At 35.4% G+C, this 25,559-nt stretch overlaps 2 protein-coding genes across 2 annotated transcripts in view; both read right to left on the reverse strand.

Moving 5' to 3' along the window:
* LOC118193164 (uncharacterized) overlaps positions 1-25,559 on the reverse strand; it is a 120,924-nt gene that overhangs the window by 78,534 nt on the left and 16,831 nt on the right. The gene's annotated exons all lie outside the window — the stretch shown is intronic.
* LOC146999272 (uncharacterized) overlaps positions 2,916-25,559 on the reverse strand; it is a 45,004-nt gene continuing 22,360 nt past the window's right edge. The window contains exons 2-3 of the mRNA XM_085821342.1: positions 13,052-13,112; positions 2,916-6,912 (exon numbers count right to left, since the gene is read on the reverse strand). Coding sequence (XP_085677468.1) covers positions 2,924-5,167 — 2,244 coding nt within the window. The 5' untranslated portion in view covers positions 5,168-6,912; positions 13,052-13,112 and the 3' untranslated portion in view covers positions 2,916-2,923. The remainder of the gene's footprint in view (positions 6,913-13,051; positions 13,113-25,559) is intronic.

A 25,559-nucleotide genomic window follows, 5' to 3' on the forward strand; every position in this document is an offset into this window, starting at 1 on the left:
ATTAAGATTTTTATTCAACAATTCTATTCAAAACTGGAAAAATGAAAAAGGGCCTACCACGAATTTCTTCGCGTTAAATCCTGGCTTTTCAGTCATGAACTCACTAATTTTCTTCGTCCATTCTTCATCTCCACAAATCAAGTCCGGTGTCACCAGAAAAAAATGTACGTATCCAAATGATCAGAAGGTTGTTGATGCTTGTTCCTTGATCTATTGCACCAAGATATTTTACTGTACATTTACTTACAATTTATTTACAAGTCGTATGCCACCTGGCATGTTTACAAGCGTTATGCCTCCTGGCATGTACATGATAGACATATTCTGCCACCTGGCATGTGAATTGATACATCATACTAGTTTTCTGCCACCTGACAGATACGATGCAATTACCTCAATTAGCGGTAATACGCCCGACATTTTGGCGTGTCCGCTTCCCTTACGTTCTGTAACGCAACTAACTCTTTGTGCGGTGCGCCCTCTGGGCACAAATCACCGCAATCACCGAGGAGGCCAAAATATCCTCCCCCCCCGATGAATTACATTCATCTTAATACAATCTTCAATATATGCAAACAAGTAAATGAAAAATATAGAAACTGAAAACATACAAAAACCTTCAAAAAGTATAAAATTACATGTTACACTTACCAATCTTCTAGCAAAACATCTTATAGCTTACTATATTGAAACGTTAACTATGAGGGTTAAACTAGAACAAACAAATAAAATTATTAGTACAATAAGAAATGAAAATAATAATAAAACATATTCAATATGAAACAAACACTTAAGTTAATGTTCTTCAACTGGTAAAAGACACAGTTTGGTAATAGGACGTTTAATGTCCCCGTGCACAGTTTTTAGTCTAACCACTCGGATATTATTGTCTCTTCCAGGAAACACTTCTATTACTCGCCCGAGTTTCCAACGTAATGAAGGCATATTATCTTCTTTAATGAGAACCAAGTCATTTAGACGAATATTTCTGCTAGGCTGTCTCCATTTGCTACGCTGCTGTAGTTGGCACAGGTACTCTTTAGACCACCGCTTCCAAAACCCTTGGAACATCTGCTGTGTTAGTTGCCATCTTTGCAATGGAGGCACTCGTACTTCGGTTAAATCTTGTTCCGGAACAGCTGTTAAAGAAGTCCCTATAATAAAGTGTCCAGGAGTCAAAGCTGTCAAATGATTGGGATCACTGGAGACCGGTGTTATTGGCCTCGAATTTAAGCATGCTTCAATTTGTGCAATTACGGTTAGAAACTTTTCATAAGTCAAAATTTGAGTTCCAACACATTTCTTTAGATGCAGCTTCATAGATCTAACAGCTGCCTCCCATATACCAGCATGATGTGGAGCAGCTGGCGGGTTGAATATCTACCTTATGTTTTCATTTGCTAACCACCTTTGAAATTCTGAGGTTGACTGGACAGATGAAACTGCTTCCTTGAGGATTTTATTTGAACCTATAAAATTAGTTCCACAATCACTTCTTATTTCTTGAGGTTTTCCTCTCCTCGAAGCAAATCGTTTTAGAGCAGCTAGGAATGCTTCACTTGATAAGTCGCTAGCAATCTCTAAATGGATAGCCTTTGTAGCTAAACAAACGAAAATACAGATATAACATTTAATTGGTTTTATACCTCTTCCCCTTTTCATTTTCACAGAAAATGGGCCGGCATAATCAATGACAACCTTTGAAAAGGTTCTACTTGGAATCACTCTACTCGCAGGTAGTTCTCCCATTAATTGAATAAATGTTACTTCTCGTACTCTGCAACATTTTATGCATTTCCAAATGCATTTTTTAATTTCATTCTTTGCACTTATTATCCAGTATTTCTGTCTTATTGAGGATAACATTAAATGCAACCCTCCGTGTAAATGTTTTTCGTGATAATGCTGTATTATTAATTTTGTGAAGTGATTATTATTTGGCAATATAATGGGATGTTTACTTTCTCTGGTAATTTCTGCGTTTCTTAATCTACCTCCTACTCTTAAAATTTCGTTTTCATCTAGAAATGGATTAAGTGAAATGATTTTGATTTTAGTTTTAATCGGTTGTTCTATCTTTAAAGCCTTAATTTCTTCTGAAAATTCATTAAGTTGAACATTTCTTATAATAAATTCTGAAGCCTTCCGTAACTCATAGGCGGTAAGCACACCATATTGCTTTTCACGAGCGGATTTACAGTTGTTCACGAAGCGCAGAACATAAGCCATTATTCACAGTACTTTGTTTAATTTTCCGTACAGTTCAAGATTTAGTAACGGTTCTGTAGATTCCACAAGTGTTTTCAAAATAACACATTTTCGTTCTTCACTAACGTTTTGCAAGTCAGCTTCGGTATTCATTTCGTTTATGTGATGTCGAATATCTACTTCTGAAAGCCAGGGTGGCCCAGAAAACCAATCACTGTCATTAATTAGAGCTTCAGCATCCATCCCCCTCGTAAGTTTATCAGCAGGGTTTGTCTTCCCACTGCAAAAGTACCAACTGTTTAAAATTGTTTTCTCCTTGATTTCTACCACACGATTTCTAACAAATTGTTTCCACTCGTTGGCAGATCCCTTGATCCAGTGAATGCAAATTTGGGAATCAGTCCAGTAAAACATATTTCCCTTATCCAACTGCGGAAATATCGATTGCAAATACGAAACTAATCTTGCAGAAATTAATGTTCCCAAAAGTTCAAGCCTAGGGAGTGTTACCCTTTTTAATGGAGCCAAACGGGATTTCGACATTATGAAACTTGTTTTACATTTATTTTTCTTCTTAAATCTAAAATATGCTACGGCACCATAACACTTGGGACTGGCATCAGAAAATATGTGAACTTCTATAAACTTCCAACACATATCACTGAAGAACTGACTGGGAATTTCGAAAAACTTTATTTTTTCAACTTCTTTTAAATCATTCCTGAAATATTAATTCTGTATCAAGGGGAACACTTTCGTCCCATTGAATACCCTTTTCCCACATAGTTTGCATTAAGAGTTTAATTCGAACAGTAAATGGATTCATAATTTCTAAGGGATCAAAGAGCATACCACATGCTGCTAAAATGATGCGTTTAGTTACTTTGTTATTTTGTAACTTCTCAAACTGAGATATATCTATTTTCAAATTATCATTGACATTGTCCCAGATAAGACCTAAAACTTTCAACGGTACCAAAGAGTCTTCAGATGTTTCACGAGAGTCAATTCCATTAAGTTTCCATAGTTCATTCAGCTCAGGTGAGTTTGAAACCCATCTACGTAAATTCATACTGGCCTCGCTAAGAATGAAAATCATGTCCTTGCTTAAATGTAAGGCCTTTGCTACATTAACTGTCCCAGAAATTAAATCATCTACGTAAAGCTCTTTTAACATACTGCATGCCTCTTCGTAGGCATCTTCATACTTTTTTAAATGCAGTCTTACTGTAGCTGTTAATAAATAAGGTGAGCACTTGACCCCGAAAGGAACTCGATTGTGTTGAAGAACTTGTAAGTTGGGATTACTGTGATCGAGATTTGACCCTTCTTCATTTATCCACAAAAACTTTAAAAAATCTTTATCTTCTTTAGCTAAGCCTACCTCTAAAAATGCACTCTGAATGTCGGCACAAAACGCAATTGAATGTACCCTGAATTTAATGATAATCTTTAGCAAATCAGGATTTAAATTAGGTCCGCTTTCCAAACAATCATTAAGTGATAAATTTCCCTTACTTTTAGAAGAAGCGTCAAAAACTATTCGAACCTTTGTAGAATCCTTCTGCTCGCGCACTACCGCGTGATGAGGCATGTAATACCCCGTTTTCAAATTACTATTTAAATACGTATCTACCCGTTCCACTATACCATCACTCAAGTGTTCATTAATTATCTCATTATATTTTAAATATAGCTTGCTATTTTTCTGAAACTTATTATTTAAAAATAGTAAACGCTGTTTCGCGATTTCATAATTGTTATTTAAACCTTCAACACCCTCTTTCCACAATAATCGAGTTTCATACCTTTTACTCTTGTAAGTTGTATTTCGTTCAAATGACTCTAAAATTTCTTTATCTGATAGAGATATTTCTTTATCCGAACTTATCCCAATTGCTTCTAATTCCCATAATTTTTTAACTCTTTCATAATCTAAGTCCTCATTTACAACAGTTATATGGTTAACTCTTGCTTCCTTACACTTCGATCCTTCATCCTTGCCTTGAATCACAAAACCGAAAGTGCTTTCTGTTGCGACTAATTTTTTACAAATCTTCACGTTTCGTTCTCCTAAAATTTCCCAAATATAATCCGAACCTATTAATACTTGAATTTCGTCACTCGTACCAGCATCTGCTAATTCTATTCCCTTCTCAAACGCCATCTTTCGTATCCACCGAGAAGGAACTTTTACTTGCCCTAGTGTTATAGAATCACAAACTATTGCGTTAATTTTTATCTTTTTACTGGGATGGCTTACATTTTGCAATACGATTTCTACGATATCATAGAAGCGCTCTTTTGCATCTTTGCATCTAAATGTGAAAATAATAAGCGCTTCTTTATTAATAATTTTCAACCCCAGTGAATCAACCACTTCTCGTAAGATGAATGACTTTGTTGACCCTGAATCTAGCATACAACGTAATTCCTTTTCGTTCCCCCCTTTACACCTAACTGTTGCCGAAAACGTCTGTAAAAGAACGGAAGTCGGTAGTTTAATTTTGTTATTATTTTCATTACATGAGAGCGAAAGAGAAGCTTCAGGGATTGGCGTTTGTTTTGTCTGATTGGAAGTATCCGTCGCTAAACCTTTCGATGCGGCGTCACATATTAACGAATTATGTAAACCTTGGACATTGCACAGTCTGCATTTTTCATCTTTATGAGCACAGAAACGCCTTGGATGCCCTTTCGAAAAGCAAATAAAACATAAACCTCGATCCATAAATGCCTTTCGGCGAGCCTTTAAATCAAGTGCGCAATCATGATTCATATGACAAGCAGATAAACAAAATATGCAGACATTTTGATTCTGTTTCTTAGGCGGGGTAGAGAACTTTCGATTTGGATTAAAATGTGATTTTTGAAAGTATTTAGAGGGAGTTTCGCTTTGACTACTTAATACCGAAGCACCTTGCTTATTCGTACTGTAATCATTTCTTTTAGAATGCATGTAAGATTTATTTTGATAACCTTAATGGGAACTTTTGTTTCGTATTGATGTTTCATTTACATCAAAATTCTTAGAACGCGCTAACATCATTGATGTTTCCCTACATTCCACTTCCGTTTTCAAGAACGTTAGTAGTTCATTAACATCGAAATTTTGTTTATCACTTCTTTTCCTAGTGAATTCTAGAGTTAAATTCTCGGGTATTAACTTTAACAAAATAGGGGATAATAAATGTCCATAAGAACCACTAGTAACATTTAAAGAATTTAAATTCCTTATTTGTATTTCTATATCGTCATAAAGCTTCCTCAAAGAAGCCGTATTTCCGGAATATTTTACAGGTTCTAAACTCAACAATTTATTCATATGCGCATTAATTAGCAGGTCATCTCTGCCGAAACGGTTTTTTAGTATATCAACAGCCACCGTATAGTTTTCACTAGTAAATGTTAATCCACTAATAGCATTTAAAGCTAAACCTCCCAAAAGCGATTTTAAATAACAAAACTTGTCAACCGAACTGAGACTTTCGTTTTCGTGAATGGAATTACTAAACTGATTCCAGAATTCAAGCCAAGAACAAGGATCACCGTAATATTTTGTAATCGTTAATTTTGGCAATTTTAAAGTATTAACTTCACAAGTTTTCAACTTCGGAGATATAGTTTCCCCACTAGAATTTCTAGATTCAACTTTACACGCGTTTTTTCTTAATTTTTCCTGAATTTTTACATTTAAAACTTATAATTCTTTCCTGATATTCCTGCGCGGAAATTACTTCTGTTTCCAACTCCTGTTCCGTAATTATAAGTTTTTCAATCTCAGAATCGTATTGTTTCAACAACTGCGATTTTTCAAGTAACATTTCGAGTAATTCTTTTAATTTCTCATCCGCGGTTTCACCCTCTTCTAACAATGCAGAATCTATTTTACTCATCAACTTGGTAGTTAAGTTACGCGTCACCGTACGCAACTTCTTTGCCTTATTCATAACCTCCATTTTAACATTAGATTCTATCAACTATAATAATCATTAAGATTTTTATTCAACAATTCTATTCAAAACTGGAAAAATGAAAAAGGGCCTACCACGAATTTCTTCGCGTTAAATCCTGGCTTTTCAGTCATGAACTCACTAATTTTCTTCGTCCATTCTTCATCTCCACAAATCAAGTCCGGTGTCACCAGAAAAAAATGTACGTATCCAAATGATCAGAAGGTTGTTGATGCTTGTTCCTTGATCTATTGCACCAAGATATTTTACTGTACATTTACTTACAATTTATTTACAAGTCGTATGCCACCTGGCATGTTTACAAGCGTTATGCCTCCTGGCATGTACATGATAGACATATTCTGCCACCTGGCATGTGAATTGATACATCATACTAGTTTTCTGCCACCTGACAGATACGATGCAATTACCTCAATTAGCGGTAATACGCCCGACATTTTGGCGTGTCCGCTTCCCTTACGTTCTGTAACGCAACTAACTCTTTGTGCGGTGCGCCCTCTGGGCACAAATCACCGCAATCACCGAGGAGGCCAAAATATCCTCCCCCCCCCGATGAATTACATTCATCTTAATACAATCTTCAATATATGCAAACAAGTAAATGAAAAATATAGAAACTGAAAACATACAAAAACCTTCAAAAAGTATAAAATTACATGTTACACTTACCAATCTTCTAGCAAAACATCTTATAGCTTACTATATTGAAACGTTAACTATGAGGGTTAAACTAGAACAAACAAATAAAATTATTAGTACAATAAGAAATGAAAATAATAATAAAACATATTCAATATGAAACAAACACTTAAGTTAATGTTCTTCAACTGGTAAAAGACACAGTTTGGTAATAGGACGTTTAATGTCCCCGTGCACAGTTTTTAGTCTAACCACTCGGACATTATTGTCTCTTCCAGGAAACACTTCTATTACTCGCCCGAGTTTCCAACGTAATGAAGGCATATTATCTTCTTTAATGAGAACCAAGTCATTTAGACGAATATTTCTGCTAGGCTGTCTCCATTTGCTACGCTGCTGTAGTTGGCACAGGTACTCTTTAGACCACCGCTTCCAAAACCCTTGGAACATCTGCTGTGTTAGTTGCCATCTTTGCAATGGAGGCACTCGTACTTCGGTTAAATCTTGTTCCGGAACAGCTGTTAAAGAAGTCCCTATAATAAAGTGTCCAGGAGTCAAAGCTGTCAAATGATTGGGATCACTGGAGACCGGTGTTATTGGCCTCGAATTTAAGCATGCTTCAATTTGTGCAATTACGGTTAGAAACTTTTCATAAGTCAAAATTTGAGTTCCAACACATTTCTTTAGATGCAGCTTCATAGATCTAACAGCTGCCTCCCATATACCAGCATGATGTGGAGCAGCTGGCGGGTTGAATATCTACCTTATGTTTTCATTTGCTAACCACCTTTGAAATTCTGAGGTTGACTGGACAGATGAAACTGCTTCCTTCAGGATTTTATTTGAACCTATAAAATTAGTTCCACAATCACTTCTTATTTCTTGAGGTTTTCCTCTCCTCGAAGCAAATCGTTTTAGAGCAGCTAGGAATGCTTCACTTGATAAGTCGCTAGCAATCTCTAAATGGATAGCCTTTGTAGCTAAACAAACGAAAATACAGATATAACATTTAATTGGTTTTATACCTCTTCCCCTTTTCATTTTCACAGAAAATGGGCCGGCATAATCAATGACAACCTTTGAAAAGGTTCTACTTGGAATCACTCTACTCGCAGGTAGTTCTCCCATTAATTGAATAGATGTTACTTCTCGTACTCTGCAACATTTTATGCATTTCCAAATGCATTTTTTAATTTCATTCTTTGCACTTATTATCCAGTATTTCTGTCTTATTGAGGATAACATTAAATGCAACCCTCCGTGTAAATGTTTTTCGTGATAATGCTGTATTATTAATTTTGTGAAGTGATTATTATTTGGCAATATAATGGGATGTTTACTTTCTCTGGTAATTTCTGCGTTTCTTAATCTACCTCCTACTCTTAAAATTTCGTTTTCATCTAGAAATGGATTAAGTGAAATGATTTTGATTTTAGTTTTAATCGGTTGTTCTATCTTTAAAGCCTTAATTTCTTCTGAAAATTCATTAAGTTGAACATTTCTTATAATAAATTCTGAAGCCTTCCGTAACTCATAGGCGGTAAGCACACCATATTGCTTTTCACGAGCGGATTTACAGTTGTTCACGAAGCGCAGAACATAAGCTATTATTCCCAGTACTTTGTTTAATTTTCCGTACAGTTCAAGATTTAGTAACGGTTCTGTAGATTCCACAAGTGTTTTCAAAATAACACATTTTCGTTCTTCACTAACGTTTTGCAAGTCAGCTTCGGTATTCATTTCGTTTATGTGATGTCGAATATCTACTTCTGAAAGCCAGGGTGGCCCAGAAAACCAATTACTGTCATTAATTAGAGCTTCAGCATCCATCCCCCTCGTAAGTTTATCAGCAGGGTTTGTCTTCCCACTGCAAAAGTACCAACTGTTTAAAATTGTTTTCTCCTTGATTTCTACCACACGATTTCTAACAAATTGTTTCCACTCGTTGGCAGATCCCTTGATCCAGTGAATGCAAGTTTGGGAATCAGTCCAGTAAAACATATTTCCCTTATCCAACTGCGGAAATATCGATTGCAAATACGAAACTAATCTTGCAGAAATTAATGTTCCCAAAAGTTCAAGCCTAGGGAGTGTTACCCTTTTTAATGGAGCCAAACGGGATTTCGACATTATGAAACTTGTTTTACATTTATTTTTCTTCTTAAATCTAAAATATGCTACGGCACCATAACACTTGGGACTGGCATCAGAAAATATGTGAACTTCTATAAACTTCCAACACATATCACTGAAGAACTGACTAGGAATTTCGAAAAACTTTATTTTTTCAACTTCTTTTAAATCATTCCTGAAATATTAATTCTGTATCAAGGGGAACACTTTCGTCCCATTGAATACCCTTTTCCCACATAGTTTGCATTAAGAGTTTAATTCGAACAGTAAATGGATTCATAATTTCTAAGGGATCAAAGAGCATACCACATGCTGCTAAAATGATGCGTTTAGTTACTTTGTTATTTTGTAACTTCTCAAACTGAGATACATCTATTTTCAAATTATCATTGACATTGTCCCAGATAAGACCTAAAACTTTCAACGGTACCAAAGAGTCTTCAGATGTTTCACGAGAGTCAATTCCATTAAGTTTCCATAGTTCATTCAGCTCAGGTGAGTTTGAAACCCATCTACGTAAATTCATACTGGCCTCGCTAAGAATGAAAATCATGTCCTTGCTTAAATGTAAGGCCTTTGCTACATTAACTGTCCCAGAAATTAAATCATCTACGTAAAGCTCTTTTAACATACTGCATGCCTCTTCGTAGGCATCTTCATACTTTTTTAAATGCAGTCTTACTGTAGCTGTTAATAAATAAGGTGAGCACTTGACCCCGAAAGGAACTCGATTGTGTTGAAGAACTTGTAAGTTCGGATTACTGTGATCGAGATTTGACCCTTCTTCATTTATCCACAAAAACTTTAAAAAATCTTTATCTTCTTTAGCTAAGCCTACCTCTAAAAATGCACTCTGAATGTCGGCACAAAACGCAATTGAATGTACCCTGAATTTAATGATAATCTTTAGCAAATCAGGATTTAAATTAGGTCCGCTTTCCAAACAATCATTAAGTGATAAATTTCCCTTACTTTTAGAAGAAGCGTCAAAAACTATTCGAACCTTTGTAGAATCCTTCTGCTCGCGCACTACCGCGTGATGAGGCATGTAATACCCCGTTTTCAAATTACTATTTAAATACGTATCTACCCGTTCCACTATACCATCACTCAAGTGTTCATTAATTATCTCATTATATTTTAAATATAGCTCGCTATTTTTCTGAAACTTATTATTTAAAAATAGTAAACGCTGTTTCGCGATTTCATAATTGTTATTTAAACCTTCAACACCCTCTTTCCACAATAATCGAGTTTCATACCTTTTACTCTTGTAAGTTGTATTTCGTTCAAATGACTCTAAAATTTCTTTATCTGATAGAGATATTTCTTTATCCGAACTTATCCCAATTGCTTCTAATTCCCATAATTTTTTAACTCTTTCATAATCTAAGTCCTCATTTACAACAGTTATATGGTTAACTCTTGCTTCCTTACACTTCGATCCTTCATCCTTGCCTTGAATCACAAAACCGAAAGTGCTTTCTGTTGCGACTAATTTTTTACAAATCTTCACGTTTCGTTCTCCTAAAATTTCCCAAATATAATCCGAACCTATTAATACTTGAATTTCGTCACTCGTACCAGCATCTGCTAATTCTATTCCCTTCTCAAACGCCATCTTTCGTATCCACCGAGAAGGAACTTTTACTTGCCCTAGTGTTATAGAATCACAAACTATTGCGTTAATTTTTATCTTTTTACTGGGATGGCTTACATTTTGCAATACGATTTCTACGATATCATAGAAGCGCTCTTTTGCATCTTTGCATCTAAATGTGAAAATAATAAGCGCTTCTTTATTAATAATTTTCAACCCCAGTGAATCAACCACTTCTCGTAAGATGAATGACTTTGTTGACCCTGAATCTAGCATACAACGTAATTCCTTTTCGTTCCCCCCTTTACACCTAACTGTTGCCGAAAACGTCTGTAAAAGAACGGAAGTCGGTAGTTTAATTTTGTTATTATTTTCATTACATGAGAGCGAAAGAGAAGCTTCAGGGATTGGCGTTTGTTTTGTCTGATTGGAAGTATCCGTCGCTAAACCTTTCGATGCGGCGTCACATATTAACGAATTATGTAAACCTTGGACATTGCACAGTCTGCATTTTTCATCTTTATGAGCACAGAAACGCCTTGGATGCCCTTTCGAAAAGCAAATAAAACATAAACCTCGATCCATAAATGCCTTTCGGCGAGCCTTTAAATCAAGTGCGCAATCATGATTCATATGACAAGCAGATAAACAAAATATGCAGACATTTTGATTCTGTTTCTTAGGCGGGGTAGAGAACTTTCGATTTGGATTAAAATGTGATTTTTGAAAGTATTTAGAGGGAGTTTCGCTTTGACTACTTAATACCGAAGCACCTTGCTTATTCGTACTGTAATCATTTCTTTTAGAATGCATGTAAGATTTATTTTGATAACCTTAATGGGAACTTTTGTTTCGTATTGATGTTTCATTTACATCAAAATTCTTAGAACGCGCTAACATCATTGATGTTTCCCTACATTCCACTTCCGTTTTCAAGAACGTTAGTAGTTCATTAACATCGAAATTTTGTTTATCACTTCTTTTCCTAGTGAATTCTAGAGTTAAATTCTCGGGTATTAACTTTAACAAAATAGGGGATAATAAATGTCCATAAGAACCACTAGTAACATTTAAAGAATTTAAATTCCTTATTTGTATTTCTATATCGTCATAAAGCTTCCTCAAAGAAGCCGTATTTCCGGAATATTTTACAGGTTCTAAACTCAACAATTTATTCATATGCGCATTAATTAGCAGGTCATCTCTGCCGAAACGGTTTTTTAGTATATCAACAGCCACCGTATAGTTTTCACTAGTAAATGTTAATCCACTAATAGCATTTAAAGCTAAACCTCCCAAAAGCGATTTTAAATAACAAAACTTGTCAACCGAACTGAGACTTTCGTTTTGGTGAATGGAATTACTAAACTGATTCCAGAATTCAAGCCAAGAACAAGGATCACCGTAATATTTTGTAATCGTTAATTTTGGCAATTTTAAAGTATTAACTTCACAAGTTTTCAACTTCGGAGATATAGTTTCCCCACTAGAATTTCTAGATTCAACTTTACACGCGTTTTTTCTTAATTTTTCCTGAATTTTTACATTTAAAACTTATAATTCTTTCCTGATATTCCTGCGCGGAAATTACTTCTGTTTCCAACTCCTGTTCCGTAATTATAAGTTTTTCAATCTCAGAATCGTATTGTTTCAACAACTGCGATTTTTCAAGTAACATTTCGAGTAATTCTTTTAATTTCTCATCCGCGGTTTCACCCTCTTCTAACAATGCAGAATCTATTTTACTCATCAACTTGGTAGTTAAGTTACGCGTCACCGTACGCAACTTCTTTGCCTTATTCATAACCTCCATTTTAACATTAGATTCTATCAACTATAATAATCATTAAGATTTTTATTCAACAATTCTATTCAAAACTGGAAAAATGAAAAAGGGCCTACCACGAATTTCTTCGCGTTAAATCCTGGCTTTTCAGTCATGAACTCACTAATTTTCTTCGTCCATTCTTCATCTCCACAAATCAAGTCCGGTGTCACCAGAAAAAAATGTACGTATCCAAATGATCAGAAGGTTGTTGATGCTTGTTCCTTGATCTATTGCACCAAGATATTTTACTGTACATTTACTTACAATTTATTTACAAGTCGTATGCCACCTGGCATGTTTACAAGCGTTATGCCTCCTGGCATGTACATGATAGACATATTCTGCCACCTGGCATGTGAATTGATACATCATACTAGTTTTCTGCCACCTGACAGATACGATGCAATTACCTCAATTAGCGGTAATACGCCCGACATTTTGGCGTGTCCGCTTCCCTTACGTTCTGTAACGCAACTAACTCTTTGTGCGGTGCGCCCTCTGGGCACAAATCACCGCAATCACCGAGGAGGCCAAAATATCCTCCCCCCCCCGATGAATTACATTCATCTTAATACAATCTTCAATATATGCAAACAAGTAAATGAAAAATATAGAAACTGAAAACATACAAAAACCTTCAAAAAGTATAAAATTACATGTTACACTTACCAATCTTCTAGCAAAACATCTTATAGCTTACTATATTGAAACGTTAACTATGAGGGTTAAACTAGAACAAACAAATAAAATTATTAGTACAATAAGAAATGAAAATAATAATAAAACATATTCAATATGAAACAAACACTTAAGTTAATGTTCTTCAACTGGTAAAAGACACAGTTTGGTAATAGGACGTTTAATGTCCCCGTGCACAGTTTTTAGTCTAACCACTCGGACATTATTGTCTCTTCCAGGAAACACTTCTATTACTCGCCCGAGTTTCCAACGTAATGAAGGCATATTATCTTCTTTAATGAGAACCAAGTCATTTAGACGAATATTTCTGCTAGGCTGTCTCCATTTGCTACGCTGCTGTAGTTGGCACAGGTACTCTTTAGACCACCGCTTCCAAAACCCTTGGAACATCTGCTGTGTTAGTTGCCATCTTTGCAATGGAGGCACTCGTACTTCGGTTAAATCTTGTTCCGGAACAGCTGTTAAAGAAGTCCCTATAATAAAGTGTCCAGGAGTCAAAGCTGTCAAATGATTGGGATCACTGGAGACCGGTGTTATTGGCCTCGAATTTAAGCATGCTTCAATTTGTGCAATTACGGTTAGAAACTTTTCATAAGTCAAAATTTGAGTTCCAACACATTTCTTTAGATGCAGCTTCATAGATCTAACAGCTGCCTCCCATATACCAGCATGATGTGGAGCAGCTGGCGGGTTGAATATCTACCTTATGTTTTCATTTGCTAACCACCTTTGAAATTCTGAGGTTGACTGGACAGATGAAACTGCTTCCTTCAGGATTTTATTTGAACCTATAAAATTAGTTCCACAATCACTTCTTATTTCTTGAGGTTTTCCTCTCCTCGAAGCAAATCGTTTTAGAGCAGCTAGGAATGCTTCACTTGATAAGTCGCTAGCAATCTCTAAATGGATAGCCTTTGTAGCTAAACAAACGAAAATACAGATATAACATTTAATTGGTTTTATACCTCTTCCCCTTTTCATTTTCACAGAAAATGGGCCGGCATAATCAATGACAACCTTTGAAAAGGTTCTACTTGGAATCACTCTACTCGCAGGTAGTTCTCCCATTAATTGAATAGATGTTACTGCTCGTACTCTGCAACATTTTATGCATTTCCAAATGCATTTTTTAATTTCATTCTTTGCACTTATTATCCAGTATTTCTGTCTTATTGAGGATAACATTAAATGCAACCCTCCGTGTAAATGTTTTTCGTGATAATGCTGTATTATTAATTTTGTGAAGTGATTATTATTTGGCAATATAATGGGATGTTTACTTTCTCTGGTAATTTCTGCGTTTCTTAATCTACCTCCTACTCTTAAAATTTCGTTTTCATCTAGAAATGGATTAAGTGAAATGATTTTGATTTTAGTTTTAATCGGTTGTTCTATCTTTAAAGCCTTAATTTCTTCTGAAAATTCATTAAGTTGAACATTTCTTATAATAAATTCTGAAGCCTTCCGTAACTCATAGGCGGTAAGCACACCATATTGCTTTTCACGAGCGGATTTACAGTTGTTCACGAAGCGCAGAACATAAGCCATTATTCACAGTACTTTGTTTAATTTTCCGTACAGTTCAAGATTTAGTAACGGTTCTGTAGATTCCACAAGTGTTTTCAAAATAACACATTTTCGTTCTTCACTAACGTTTTGCAAGTCAGCTTCGGTATTCATTTCGTTTATGTGATGTCGAATATCTACTTCTGAAAGCCAGGGTGGCCCAGAAAACCAATCACTGTCATTAATTAGAGCTTCAGCATCCATCCCCCTCGTAAGTTTATCAGCAGGGTTTGTCTTCCCACTGCAAAAGTACCAACTGTTTAAAATTGTTTTCTCCTTGATTTCTACCACACGATTTCTAACAAATTGTTTCCACTCGTTGGCAGATCCCTTGATCCAGTGAATGCAAATTTGGGAATCAGTCCAGTAAAACATATTTCCCTTATCCAACTGCGGAAATATCGATTGCAAATACGAAACTAATCTTGCAGAAATTAATGTTCCCAAAAGTTCAAGCCTAGGGAGTGTTACCCTTTTTAATGGAGCCAAACGGGATTTCGACATTATGAAACTTGTTTTACATTTATTTTTCTTCTTAAATCTAAAATATGCTACGGCACCATAACACTTGGGACTGGCATCAGAAAATATGTGAACTTCTATAAACTTCCAACACATATCACTGAAGAACTGACTGGGAATTTCGAAAAACTTTATTTTTTCAACTTCTTTTAAATCATTCCTGAAATATTAATTCTGTATCAAGGGGAACACTTTCGTCCCATTGAATACCCTTTTCCCACATAGTTTGCATTAAGAGTTTAATTCGAACAGTAAATGGATTCATAATTTCTAAGGGATCAAAGAGCATACCACATGCTGCTAAAATGATGCGTTTAGTTACTTTGTTATTTTGTAACTTCTCAAACTGAGATACATCTATTTTCAAATTATCATTGACATTGTCCCAGATAAGACCTAAAACTTTCAACGGTACCAAAGAGTCTTCAGATGTTTCACGAGAGTCAATTCCATTAAGTTTCCATAGTTCATTCAGCTCAGGTGAGTTTGAAACCCATCTACGTAAATTCATACTGGCCTCGCTAAGAATGAAAATCATGTCCTTGCTTAAATGTAAGGCCTTTGCTACATTAACTGTCCCAGAAATTAAATCATCTACGTAAAGCTCTTTTAACATACTGCATGCCTCTTCGTAGGCATCTTCATACTTTTTTAAATGCAGTCTTACTGTAGCTGTTAATAAATAAGGTGAGCACTTGACCCCGAAAGGAACTCGATTGTGTTGAAGAACTTGTAAGTTGGGATTACTGTGATCGAGATTTGACCCTTCTTCATTTATCCACAAAAACTTTAAAAAATCTTTATCTTCTTTAGCTAAGCCTACCTCTAAAAATGCACTCTGAATGTCGGCACAAAACGCAATTGAATGTACCCTGAATTTAATGATAATCTTTAGCAAATCAGGATTTAAATTAGGTCCGCTTTCCAAACAATCATTAAGTGATAAATTTCCCTTACTTTTAGAAGAAGCGTCAAAAACTATTCGAACCTTTGTAGAATCCTTCTGCTCGCGCACTACCGCGTGATGAGGCATGTAATACCCCGTTTTCAAATTACTATTTAAATACGTATCTACCCGTTCCACTATACCATCACTCAAGTGTTCATTAATTATCTCATTATATTTTAAATATAGCTCGCTATTTTTCTGAAACTTATTATTTAAAAATAGTAAACGCTGTTTCGCGATTTCATAATTGTTATTTAAACCTTCAACACCCTCTTTCCACAATAATCGAGTTTCATACCTTTTACTCTTGTAAGTTGTATTTCGTTCAAATGACTCTAAAATTTCTTTATCTGATAGAGATATTTCTTTATCCGAACTTATCCCAATTGCTTCTAATTCCCATAATTTTTTAACTCTTTCATAATCTAAGTCCTCATTTACAACAGTTATATGGTTAACTCTTGCTTCCTTACACTTCGATCCTTCATCCTTGCCTTGAATCACAAAACCGAAAGTGCTTTCTGTTGCGACTAATTTTTTACAAATCTTCACGTTTCGTTCTCCTAAAATTTCCCAAATATAATCCGAACCTATTAATACTTGAATTTCGTCACTCGTACCAGCATCTGCTAATTCTATTCCCTTCTCAAACGCCATCTTTCGTATCCACCGAGAAGGAACTTTTACTTGCCCTAGTGTTATAGAATCACAAACTATTGCGTTAATTTTTATCTTTTTACTGGGATGGCTTACATTTTGCAATACGATTTCTACGATATCATAGAAGCGCTCTTTTGCATCTTTGCATCTAAATGTGAAAATAATAAGCGCTTCTTTATTAATAATTTTCAACCCCAGTGAATCAACCACTTCTCGTAAGATGAATGACTTTGTTGACCCTGAATCTAGCATACAACGTAATTCCTTTTCGTTCCCCCCTTTACACCTAACTGTTGCCGAAAACGTCTGTAAAAGAACGGAAGTCGGTAGTTTAATTTTGTTATTATTTTCATTACATGAGAGCGAAAGAGAAGCTTCAGGGATTGGCGTTTGTTTTGTCTGATTGGAAGTATCCGTCGCTAAACCTTTCGATGCGGCGTCACATATTAACGAATTATGTAAACCTTGGACATTGCACAGTCTGCATTTTTCATCTTTATGAGCACAGAAACGCCTTGGATGCCCTTTCGAAAAGCAAATAAAACATAAACCTCGATCCATAAATGCCTTTCGGCGAGCCTTTAAATCAAGTGCGCAATCATGATTCATATGACAAGCAGATAAACAAAATATGCAGACATTTTGATTCTGTTTCTTAGGCGGGGTAGAGAACTTTCGATTTGGATTAAAATGTGATTTTTGAAAGTATTTAGAGGGAGTTTCGCTTTGACTACTTAATACCGAAGCACCTTGCTTATTCGTACTGTAATCATTTCTTTTAGAATGCATGTAAGATTTATTTTGATAACCTTAATGGGAACTTTTGTTTCGTATTGATGTTTCATTTACATCAAAATTCTTAGAACGCGCTAACATCATTGATGTTTCCCTACATTCCACTTCCGTTTTCAAGAACGTTAGTAGTTCATTAACATCGAAATTTTGTTTATCACTTCTTTTCCTAGTGAATTCTAGAGTTAAATTCTCGGGTATTAACTTTAACAAAATAGGGGATAATAAATGTCCATAAGAACCACTAGTAACATTTAAAGAATTTAAATTCCTTATTTGTATTTCTATATCGTCATAAAGCTTCCTCAAAGAAGCCGTATTTCCGGAATATTTTACAGGTTCTAAACTCAACAATTTATTCATATGCGCATTAATTAGCAGGTCATCTCTGCCGAAACGGTTTTTTAGTATATCAACAGCCACCGTATAGTTTTCACTAGTAAATGTTAATCCACTAATAGCATTTAAAGCTAAACCTCCCAAAAGCGATTTTAAATAACAAAACTTGTCAACCGAACTGAGACTTTCGTTTTGGTGAATGGAATTACTAAACTGATTCCAGAATTCAAGCCAAGAACAAGGATCACCGTAATATTTTGTAATCGTTAATTTTGGCAATTTTAAAGTATTAACTTCACAAGTTTTCAACTTCGGAGATATAGTTTCCCCACTAGAATTTCTAGATTCAACTTTACACGCGTTTTTTCTTAATTTTTCCTGAATTTTTACATTTAAAACTTATAATTCTTTCCTGATATTCCTGCGCGGAAATTACTTCTGTTTCCAACTCCTGTTCCGTAATTATAAGTTTTTCAATCTCAGAATCGTATTGTTTCAACAACTGCGATTTTTCAAGTAACATTTCGAGTAATTCTTTTAATTTCTCATCCGCGGTTTCACCCTCTTCTAACAATGCAGAATCTATTTTACTCATCAACTTGGTAGTTAAGTTACGCGTCACCGTACGCAACTTCTTTGCCTTATTCATAACCTCCATTTTAACATTAGATTCTATCAACTATAATAATCATTAAGATTTTTATTCAACAATTCTATTCAAAACTGGAAAAATGAAAAAGGGCCTACCACGAATTTCTTCGCGTTAAATCCTGGCTTTTCAGTCATGAACTCACTAATTTTCTTCGTCCATTCTTCATCTCCACAAATCAAGTCCGGTGTCACCAGAAAAAAATGTACGTATCCAAATGATCAGAAGGTTGTTGATGTTTGTTCCTTGATCTATTGCACCAAGATATTTTACTGTACATTTACTTACAATTTATTTACAAGTCGTATGCCACCTGGCATGTTTACAAGCATTATGCCTCCTGGCATGTACATGATAGACATATTCTGCCACCTGGCATGTGAATTGATACATCATACTAGTTTTCTGCCACCTGACAGATACGATGCAATTACCTCAATTAGCGGTAATACGCCCGACATTTTGGCGTGTCCGCTTCCCTTACGTTCTGTAACGCAACTAACTCTTTGTGCGGTGCGCCCTCTGGGCACAAATCACCGCAATCACCGAGGAGGCCAAAATATCCTCCCCCCCCCCGATGAATTACATTCATCTTAATACAATCTTCAATATATGCAAACAAGTAAATGAAAAATATAGAAACTGAAAACATACAAAAACCTTCAAAAAGTATAAAATTACATGTTACACTTACCAATCTTCTAGCAAAACATCTTATAGCTTACTATACTGAAACGTTAACTATGAGGGTTAAACTAGAACAAACAAATAAAATTATTAGTACAATAAGAAATGAAAATAATAATAAAACATATTCAATATGAAACAAACACTTAAGTTAATGTTCTTCAACTGGTAAAAGACACAGTTTGGTAATAGGACGTTTAATGTCCCCGTGCACAGTTTTTAGTCTAACCACTCGGACATTATTGTCTCTTCCAGGAAACACTTCTATTACTCGCCCGAGTTTCCAACGTAATGAAGGCATATTATCTTCTTTAATGAGAACCAAGTCATTTAGACGAATATTTCTGCTAGGCTGTCTCCATTTGCTACGCTGCTGTAGTTGGCACAGGTACTCTTTAGACCACCGCTTCCAAAACCCTTGGAACATCTGCTGTGTTAGTTGCCATCTTTGCAATGGAGGCACTCGTACTTCGGTTAAATCTTGTTCCGGAACAGCTGTTAAAGAAGTCCCTATAATAAAGTGTCCAGGAGTCAAAGCTGTCAAATGATTGGGATCACTGGAGACCGGTGTTATTGGCCTCGAATTTAAGCATGCTTCAATTTGTGCAATTACGGTTAGAAACTTTTCATAAGTCAAAATTTGAGTTCCAACACATTTCTTTAGATGCAGCTTCATAGATCTAACAGCAGCCTCCCATATACCAGCATGATGTGGAGCAGCTGGCGGGTTGAATATCTACCTTATGTTTTCATTTGCTAACCACCTTTGAAATTCTGAGGTTGACTGGACAGATGAAACTGCTTCCTTCAGGATTTTATTTGAACCTATAAAATTAGTTCCACAATCACTTCTTATTTCTTGAGGTTTTCCTCTCCTCGAAGCAAATCGTTTTAGAGCAGCTAGGAATGCTTCACTTGATAAGTCGCTAGCAATCTCTAAATGGATAGCCTTTGTAGCTAAACAAACGAAAATACAGATATAACATTTAATTGGTTTTATACCTCTTCCCCTTTTCATTTTCACAGAAAATGGGCCGGCATAATCAATGACAACCTTTGAAAAGGTTCTACTTGGAATCACTCTACTCGCAGGTAGTTCTCCCATTAATTGAATAGATGTTACTGCTCGTACTCTGCAACATTTTATGCATTTCCAAATGCATTTTTTAATTTCATTCTTTGCACTTATTATCCAGTATTTCTGTCTTATTGAGGATAACATTAAATGCAACCCTCCGTGTAAATGTTTTTCGTGATAATGCTGTATTATTAATTTTGTGAAGTGATTATTATTTGGCAATATAATGGGATGTTTACTTTCTCTGGTAATTTCTGCGTTTCTTAATCTACCTCCTACTCTTAAAATTTCGTTTTCATCTAGAAATGGATTAAGTGAAATGATTTTGATTTTAGTTTTAATCGGTTGTTCTATCTTTAAAGCCTTAATTTCTTCTGAAAATTCATTAAGTTGAACATTTCTTATAATAAATTCTGAAGCCTTCCGTAACTCATAGGCGGTAAGCACACCATATTGCTTTTCACGAGCGGATTTACAGTTGTTCACGAAGCGCAGAACATAAGCCATTATTCACAGTACTTTGTTTAATTTTCCGTACAGTTCAAGATTTAGTAACGGTTCTGTAGATTCCACAAGTGTTTTCAAAATAACACATTTTCGTTCTTCACTAACGTTTTGCAAGTCAGCTTCGGTATTCATTTCGTTTATGTGATGTCGAATATCTACTTCTGAAAGCCAGGGTGGCCCAGAAAACCAATCACTGTCATTAATTAGAGCTTCAGCATCCATCCCCCTCGTAAGTTTATCAGCAGGGTTTGTCTTCCCACTGCAAAAGTACCAACTGTTTAAAATTGTTTTCTCCTTGATTTCTACCACACGATTTCTAACAAATTGTTTCCACTCGTTGGCAGATCCCTTGATCCAGTGAATGCAAATTTGGGAATCAGTCCAGTAAAACATATTTCCCTTATCCAACTGCGGAAATATCGATTGCAAATACGAAACTAATCTTGCAGAAATTAATGTTCCCAAAAGTTCAAGCCTAGGGAGTGTTACCCTTTTTAATGGAGCCAAACGGGATTTCGACATTATGAAACTTGTTTTACATTTATTTTTCTTCTTAAATCTAAAATATGCTACGGCACCATAACACTTGGGACTGGCATCAGAAAATATGTGAACTTCTATAAACTTCCAACACATATCACTGAAGAACTGACTGGGAATTTCGAAAAACTTTATTTTTTCAACTTCTTTTAAATCATTCCTGAAATATTAATTCTGTATCAAGGGGAACACTTTCGTCCCATTGAATACCCTTTTCCCACATAGTTTGCATTAAGAGTTTAATTCGAACAGTAAATGGATTCATAATTTCTAAGGGATCAAAGAGCATACCACATGCTGCTAAAATGATGCGTTTAGTTACTTTGTTATTTTGTAACTTCTCAAACTGAGATACATCTATTTTCAAATTATCATTGACATTGTCCCAGATAAGACCTAAAACTTTCAACGGTACCAAAGAGTCTTCAGATGTTTCACGAGAGTCAATTCCATTAAGTTTCCATAGTTCATTCAGCTCAGGTGAGTTTGAAACCCATCTACGTAAATTCATACTGGCCTCGCTAAGAATGAAAATCATGTCCTTGCTTAAATGTAAGGCCTTTGCTACATTAACTGTCCCAGAAATTAAATCATCTACGTAAAGCTCTTTTAACATACTGCATGCCTCTTCGTAGGCATCTTCATACTTTTTTAAATGCAGTCTTACTGTAGCTGTTAATAAATAAGGTGAGCACTTGACCCCGAAAGGAACTCGATTGTGTTGAAGAACTTGTAAGTTGGGATTACTGTGATCGAGATTTGACCCTTCTTCATTTATCCACAAAAACTTTAAAAAATCTTTATCTTCTTTAGCTAAGCCTACCTCTAAAAATGCACTCTGAATGTCGGCACAAAACGCAATTGAATGTACCCTGAATTTAATGATAATCTTTAGCAAATCAGGATTTAAATTAGGTCCGCTTTCCAAACAATCATTAAGTGATAAATTTCCCTTACTTTTAGAAGAAGCGTCAAAAACTATTCGAACCTTTGTAGAATCCTTCTGCTCGCGCACTACCGCGTGATGAGGCATGTAATACCCCGTTTTCAAATTACTATTTAAATACGTATCTACCCGTTCCACTATACCATCACTCAAGTGTTCATTAATTATCTCATTATATTTTAAATATAGCTCGCTATTTTTCTGAAACTTATTATTTAAAAATAGTAAACGCTGTTTCGCGATTTCATAATTGTTATTTAAACCTTCAACACCCTCTTTCCACAATAATCGAGTTTCATACCTTTTACTCTTGTAAGTTGTATTTCGTTCAAATGACTCTAAAATTTCTTTATCTGATAGAGATATTTCTTTATCCGAACTTATCCCAATTGCTTCTAATTCCCATAATTTTTTAACTCTTTCATAATCTAAGTCCTCATTTACAACAGTTATATGGTTAACTCTTGCTTCCTTACACTTCGATCCTTCATCCTTGCCTTGAATCACAAAACCGAAAGTGCTTTCTGTTGCGACTAATTTTTTACAAATCTTCACGTTTCGTTCTCCTAAAATTTCCCAAATATAATCCGAACCTATTAATACTTGAATTTCGTCACTCGTACCAGCATCTGCTAATTCTATTCCCTTCTCAAACGCCATCTTTCGTATCCACCGAGAAGGAACTTTTACTTGCCCTAGTGTTATAGAATCACAAACTATTGCGTTAATTTTTATCTTTTTACTGGGATGGCTTACATTTTGCAATACGATTTCTACGATATCATAGAAGCGCTCTTTTGCATCTTTGCATCTAAATGTGAAAATAATAAGCGCTTCTTTATTAATAATTTTCAACCCCAGTGAATCAACCACTTCTCGTAAGATGAATGACTTTGTTGACCCTGAATCTAGCATACAACGTAATTCCTTTTCGTTCCCCCCTTTACACCTAACTGTTGCCGAAAACGTCTGTAAAAGAACGGAAGTCGGTAGTTTAATTTTGTTATTATTTTCATTACATGAGAGCGAAAGAGAAGCTTCAGGGATTGGCGTTTGTTTTGTCTGATTGGAAGTATCCGTCGCTAAACCTTTCGATGCGGCGTCACATATTAACGAATTATGTAAACCTTGGACATTGCACAGTCTGCATTTTTCATCTTTATGAGCACAGAAACGCCTTGGATGCCCTTTCGAAAAGCAAATAAAACATAAACCTCGATCCATAAATGCCTTTCGGCGAGCCTTTAAATCAAGTGCGCAATCATGATTCATATGACAAGCAGATAAACAAAATATGCAGACATTTTGATTCTGTTTCTTAGGCGGGGTAGAGAACTTTCGATTTGGATTAAAATGTGATTTTTGAAAGTATTTAGAGGGAGTTTCGCTTTGACTACTTAATACCGAAGCACCTTGCTTATTCGTACTGTAATCATTTCTTTTAGAATGCATGTAAGATTTATTTTGATAACCTTAATGGGAACTTTTGTTTCGTATTGATGTTTCATTTACATCAAAATTCTTAGAACGCGCTAACATCATTGATGTTTCCCTACATTCCACTTCCGTTTTCAAGAACGTTAGTAGTTCATTAACATCGAAATTTTGTTTATCACTTCTTTTCCTAGTGAATTCTAGAGTTAAATTCTGGGGTATTAACTTTAACAAAATAGGGGATAATAAATGTCCATAAGAACCACTAGTAACATTTAAAGAATTTAAATTCCTTATTTGTATTTCTATATCGTCATAAAGCTTCCTCAAAGAAGCCGTATTTCCGGAATATTTTACAGGTTCTAAACTCAACAATTTATTCATATGCGCATTAATTAGCAGGTCATCTCTGCCGAAACGGTTTTTTAGTATATCAACAGCCACCGTATAGTTTTCACTAGTAAATGTTAATCCACTAATAGCATTTAAAGCTAAACCTCCCAAAAGCGATTTTAAATAACAAAACTTGTCAACCGAACTGAGACTTTCGTTTTGGTGAATGGAATTACTAAACTGATTCCAGAATTCAAGCCAAGAACAAGGATCACCGTAATATTTTGTAATCGTTAATTTTGGCAATTTTAAAGTATTAACTTCACAAGTTTTCAACTTCGGAGATATAGTTTCCCCACTAGAATTTCTAGATTCAACTTTACACGCGTTTTTTCTTAATTTTTCCTGAATTTTTACATTTAAAACTTATAATTCTTTCCTGATATTCCTGCGCGGAAATTACTTCTGTTTCCAACTCCTGTTCCGTAATTATAAGTTTTTCAATCTCAGAATCGTATTGTTTCAACAACTGCGATTTTTCAAGTAACATTTCGAGTAATTCTTTTAATTTCTCATCCGCGGTTTCACCCTCTTCTAACAATGCAGAATCTATTTTACTCATCAACTTGGTAGTTAAGTTACGCGTCACCGTACGCAACTTCTTTGCCTTATTCATAACCTCCATTTTAACATTAGATTCTATCAACTATAATAATCATTAAGATTTTTATTCAACAATTCTATTCAAAACTGGAAAAATGAAAAAGGGCCTACCACGAATTTCTTCGCGTTAAATCCTGGCTTTTCAGTCATGAACTCACTAATTTTCTTCGTCCATTCTTCATCTCCACAAATCAAGTCCGGTGTCACCAGAAAAAAATGTACGTATCCAAATGATCAGAAGGTTGTTGATGCTTGTTCCTTGATCTATTGCACCAAGATATTTTACTGTACATTTACTTACAATTTATTTACAAGTCGTATGCCACCTGGCATGTTTACAAGCGTTATGCCTCCTGGCATGTACATGATAGACATATTCTGCCACCTGGCATGTGAATTGATACATCATACTAGTTTTCTGCCACCTGACAGATACGATGCAATTACCTCAATTAGCGGTAATACGCCCGACATTTTGGCGTGTCCGCTTCCCTTACGTTCTGTAACGCAACTAACTCTTTGTGCGGTGCGCCCTCTGGGCACAAATCACCGCAATCACCGAGGAGGCCAAAACACGTGGTTTGTTAATTATTGATAAAGAGATAACATTTGAATATTAAATAACTTAAACTTTGGCGAATGGCGACACACTGGCGCGTGGAATATAACAATATTTTATTTTCGCCAGTGGCAACACACTGCTTTTTAATAGTCGATTAATTAATAGTGGCTCTTGACCAAAACTGAAAGATAATTATCTTATATTTTACTAAATGGCAACAAAATGGCGAGCTAGAGAGAAAACTGCATTAT

Source organism: Stegodyphus dumicola, chromosome 1 (genome assembly GCF_044657685.1).
Source record: "Stegodyphus dumicola isolate Sdum_Otavi_A_Nest chromosome 1, ASM4465768v1".
NCBI lineage: Eukaryota > Metazoa > Arthropoda > Arachnida > Araneae > Eresidae > Stegodyphus > Stegodyphus dumicola.